The 5,000-nt window shown below is 37.0% G+C and overlaps 1 protein-coding gene across 3 annotated transcripts in view; it reads left to right on the top strand.

The window, feature by feature from the left end:
• LOC125045595 (nucleosome-remodeling factor subunit NURF301-like) overlaps window positions 1-5,000 on the top strand; it is a 35,830-nt gene that overhangs the window by 8,496 nt on the left and 22,334 nt on the right. For all 3 annotated transcript variants that reach the window (XM_047644092.1, XM_047644854.1, XM_047643346.1), the window contains exons 8-12: window positions 34-265; window positions 758-887; window positions 1,516-1,831; window positions 2,039-2,235; window positions 3,639-4,869. In XM_047644092.1, coding sequence (XP_047500048.1) covers window positions 34-265; window positions 758-887; window positions 1,516-1,831; window positions 2,039-2,235; window positions 3,639-4,869 — 2,106 coding nt within the window. The remainder of the gene's footprint in view (window positions 1-33; window positions 266-757; window positions 888-1,515; window positions 1,832-2,038; window positions 2,236-3,638; window positions 4,870-5,000) is intronic.

Here is a 5,000-nt window from a genome sequence, read left to right as displayed (position 1 = left end):
GAGCAGAGAATGATGTCCACTTTCAATCCACAGGTAACAAGGAATCCCTTGTATCAACTCTTCGTCACAGTGTGTTAGCCTTAGAACAGAATATATCTGTTCACCTATTCCATCCCCACTGGCCAAACATCCGTAAGGCCTGGAATGTAGAAGTGATGGCTTCTACTGAGCCACGGCATTTCTCCAGGGTCCTCATGTGGCTGGTGGCCTGTATTAAACCGGTGGTCTTTAATCCTGTTTGGCATGAATCCCTTGGGCATGTCAGGTGAGTCATTTATGGGAATTATATTTCTGTGAAAATTATTGGTAGTATCAAAGGAAGAAATGTAAATATTATTCATTTTCATCTCTTTATGTTATGTGTATTAGAGTAGGCATGAGTACATTTATTGCAAGATTGGTTACCAGCAAATGTGGTGATTGATGTTGTATATGAAACATTTATAATCCTGTTTATAAAGTTTTTATTTGTTTATTTATTTTCATATATTCCAGTTCCAAGTTGATTTTTAATTCATTAGCATGTGAATGTTTTCATGTATATATTAAAAAAGAAAAGGATTTTTTCAGTAATTGTAAAGAAATTGATAGGGATCAGTAGAGAAGTATAATAGGTATAGCTATTTATATTGCATTAATCCATCAGTGACGGTATTAGAAATCTATTGGTGTCATAGACTCCAATGGTTTTTAACAACTGTCCTGCCGGCAGTAACGTGTTAAGAATGCTTAAAAATCGATACTGTTATCCTGCTAGGTTTAACCGAGTGACAGCACTAGAGAGAGAAGAGAAAAAGAAGCAGGAGAAGAGAGAAAAGAAAGATAATGATCAAGAGGAAGTCAGACCTGTGACTATCATTAAGTACACTCTTGGGCTGAAGCATCAGGTAAGGAGGAGCATTGACTGATATTAATGGCCACTTTAATCCATTATAATGGCATGAACTACATGCCATGTCTACTATGACTGCAGCTTATTAATGAATCAATTTTTCACCAAGGAATCACTCACTGTACCTATCTATTTCACCTGTTTACCCCTTTCCTCTTTTCATGACATGATGGTCACATCATTCAGATTGTAGGGGTTAAGTATTTCCCTTCACTTTGATACCAAACAAATTATGTCACTAATTTTGGAAAAAGACAAGGTCTGTCCGTTGATTGGATGGTGTGGAGTAGGTCATTATGTTGTGCCATCTGCAACTCGGTCTGACACATCCATTGCATGATTTCATGTTATCTTTGGTCAGAAAGATCCCAAAAATTCAAAGAATGGAGAAATTAGGTAGAATCACCTAGGGCTTACTAATTGACTCCTTGGTGGCTGAGTATTTGTGGAGCTATTTATGTGCAACAAAATTCACAAAACATATTTCCTGTGGATATTACATGTACCAATCATTTGTAGATTAAAGGCAGCACTGTGATATTTCTTCAGTTTTGAGGGTCAATGGTGAAAACCCTTATATTAATAGATTGACTTGTATTAATTGCATATATAATGATCAACAGGTATGGAAATTAAAAGGTGAGGAATACAGAGTGCATGGCATGTGGGGTTGGCAGTGGTTGTCATCACACAGGCGAGCCCCACACACACCCATGTCTACTGTTGGTCTTCGTGCTGGTGGAGAAAAATACATGGTGCCCATCAAAAGCCAAACTGGACTACGCAGTCTTTCAATCAACTATGCTGTTTATAAGCAACTGGCGTCTAAGGCGCCATCCTTGAAGCCTTGCCTCCTTTCTCCTAACCAAAGGTCTCAAGAGATGGAGGTTGAATCTTCTTCAGAGGAGAAGAAAAATGAAATCATAATAGCTAGTACAAGTAAGAGCAACTTTCTCTCTCTCTCTCTCTCTCTCTCTCTCTCTCTCTCTCTCTGTCTTCTTTTTTTCTTTTTTTTTAATTTCTGAAAAAGAGTTCATAATTTATTTACCAAAATTTTATTTTGATGATGTTGATTACATTATTCCTTTATGAATGAATAATTTTGTTGTTAAATTCTTATCTTATTTTTTTTGTTTTACCCAACAGCTGGTCAACAGAAAGTTGTAGTTGGTACAGTAAAACTTGAGGATTATTTTGAGGATGGTTTGGTCAATGTGTCTGAAGCCCTCACCTCACGTTCACGCTTCCTTTACCCCAAAGTTGCCAAAACCTCTGTTCTTGACAGTTTGTTAAGTAGACGGATTGCTCTCCGTTCACAAGAAGAGAAAGATCTTGCAACCAAGGTAAGTTTTTCTCAGTCTTGATAATGAAGACTTTACAAATTGTATTATTATTTTTGTTGCAGGATGCAGACAGAAATTCAGTTATGAGGAATATGGAATGTGTAAAAGGTTTTTGCAAAGTGAAAATAGTTCACATAATCATATTAATGTTGGTTTTGCATATATTGTTGATGGCTTGTAAATATGATTTAATTAACCCCTTGGTGATAGGTGAAGAAAACTAAAAAAAAACAACTCTATGCTCTGGCGATCATAGCGGTTTGTTTTAACGTCTATAGACGTGACCCGTCGTGAAGGGGTTAATAAGAAAGAGAAAATGGGGTTATTCAGCAAGGGACATGAATGTATTTCTTGCTGCTGCTGTAATGTTATTACTAGCAACTATTATGACAGTAGTGTCATGTTTAACCCCTTTGTGATGGGTGAAGAAAACAAAAAAAAAAAAACTACACTGGCGATCAATGGCAATGCGCCGACTTTGAGCGCGAGAGTTCAGTACATCAAGCTGAATCACTCGTTCGTAGTGCTTTGGCGCGCTGCCGTGGCGTACAGCCAAATGCCACAGATTGAGCGGTTTGTTTTGATGCCTCATGGCATGACCTGTCGGGAAGGGGTTAAAGATCTGATCATGAATTTGAACCTGAATGCATAGTGATGTCATGATGAATATGGCAATATGAAATTGGTGATTTAAGGAAGAGCATTTCAGGGAATTTATATGCAGACATGATTTTTTACTAGTATTTACATGCTGGGCAATTAGAACTAATTAATATATGAAGAAGAATATATGGAGTATATTTAACTTGTAATAAGTAGTGGTATACCAACATTTTGTACAGTTGATGGTTTACACCCTCTTTTGATCTGGACGGATTTATAAACAGCTGCTTGAATTTCTTGTGATTGTTTGAATAGTTCACCGAATTGCAACAGGTGATATTGATATTTATTTATTCTGTGATTTTTTTTATGTCATTTGATATGTTAGGTGTTTATCTGGCCATCCTTTGATACATTAGAGATACAAAATTGCAAAATTAAGGGTTAATAGATTATTACTGAAGTATTTTTGTGTAATCTCTGTTGGCCTAACAAAAGTAATGATGCAATAGTTCTGGAGAGGAGGATACAAAAAAAAAAAAAAAAAAAAAAAAAAGTGTTTTGCCTGTATTTTGTTTTGTTCAGTAGAACTTGTGGTAAGTATTTTGCTTACTGTATACTCTTTGAACTAATGATTTTTTTATGGGCTCTAACAGTGTGTATGGATGATATTGATTAAAAAGTGATAACTACATTACTAAGTAGCTATGTATTTTTCACATTATCAACTCAGATTGAAAGTTTTTAGAATGTATATTTTATTCAATGTTATATTAATGTCATATTTTTTCTATCCCTAGAAATCTCAGTGTGGAGAATCGAAGAAAGATGAGGAGGAGGATGAAATAGATGTTGAGAATGATGACTCGGATGCAACACTCAGTGACAACTCAGACCATGAGAACATTGATGAGATCCCAGACTCCCAGCGGTCTACCATACACAAACAGAGACCTGCTGGAAACTTACTTAAAGAAGTTCGAACTTTAAAAGCCAAATATGAGACTCTAGATGAGCTTGATGGCAGTTATTCTTGTTACTCAGTGATATGTAGAAGTAGTAGAAGGTGCCATTGTTACTCTCCTTTGTGCCTGTTAAAGAATAGGACTAAAGACAGATTAATTAATAGTGTAAAAAATTATAGAATAGTTACCAGTAAACCAGCTCCTTTTGATGAAGTAGGAGCCCATAGCCCAGTCAGATTGACAGATTCTAATGCAAACTCTGTTACAAAGAAAGAGACTGTTAGTGAATCTGTGACCCCACCTACCAGTACTGTAGGAACTACTGTGAATGGGCAAGTGAATAGTGCTACATCAAACTCAGTTGAGGTGATGCAATCAAAATTAGAGTGCAGTGATTCGAGTGATGGAAGATCCTCCAGAGCCAGTAGTGAGATTAAGATAAGAGTGGATGAGGATTTAGATGAAACAAGCCAAGGTTCTGTTAATATGGAACACAAGTTTTCCCTGAAAAATGACAGAATTTATAGCAATGAGTGTCCTTCTGGCAAGGTGTACCTGAAGAAACTACCTAGTGAGAGCAAACGAATACGTAAATTGCAGCACAGGATACCACAGCTCTCTACATTCAAAATTGGCAAGAAAACGGGTAGTGGTGACAACAGAATAAGTAGTATATTAGTTTTACCTAGATGGGAACTGCGTACGTTGGCAAGAAAGGGTGGTCGGTACTATATCAGTGGATTTAACCACAATGCCAAAGCGAACAATGTTGTATGGCCTTATCCTTGTTCAAGACCTGTGTTTAAGACAACTTGGCAATACAGAACAGCAAATATACCATCATTAAACTCAGCTGCAATGCAGTTAAGAATATTCTGGGTGTGTCTGCGTTGGGATGATATGCAAGAAAAAGGTCCAGGTGATGGTAGGAAGCAAATCACAACTGACATGGAAATTATCCAAACAGAAATTTTGAAAAGAAAGCATTCTGGACGCTTCCTAGAGAAAACAGAATACCTGCGGAGAAAAGTGACAATACCTTTTGATGTTCCTAAACCTGTAAGAGGTAAGATAATTATTCTCCTTTAGTACATATCTATCTCTCCTCTCCTATCCCTTCTTCTCCTCTCTCTTCCTTCCTCTCCTCTCCCTTCCTCTCCTCTCTCTTCCTTCCTCTCCTCTCTCTCCCTTCCTCTC

Source organism: Penaeus chinensis, chromosome 1, assembly GCF_019202785.1.
Source record: "Penaeus chinensis breed Huanghai No. 1 chromosome 1, ASM1920278v2, whole genome shotgun sequence".
Lineage (NCBI taxonomy): Eukaryota > Metazoa > Arthropoda > Malacostraca > Decapoda > Penaeidae > Penaeus > Penaeus chinensis.
This window is presented reverse-complemented; position numbering and strand designations above follow the sequence as displayed.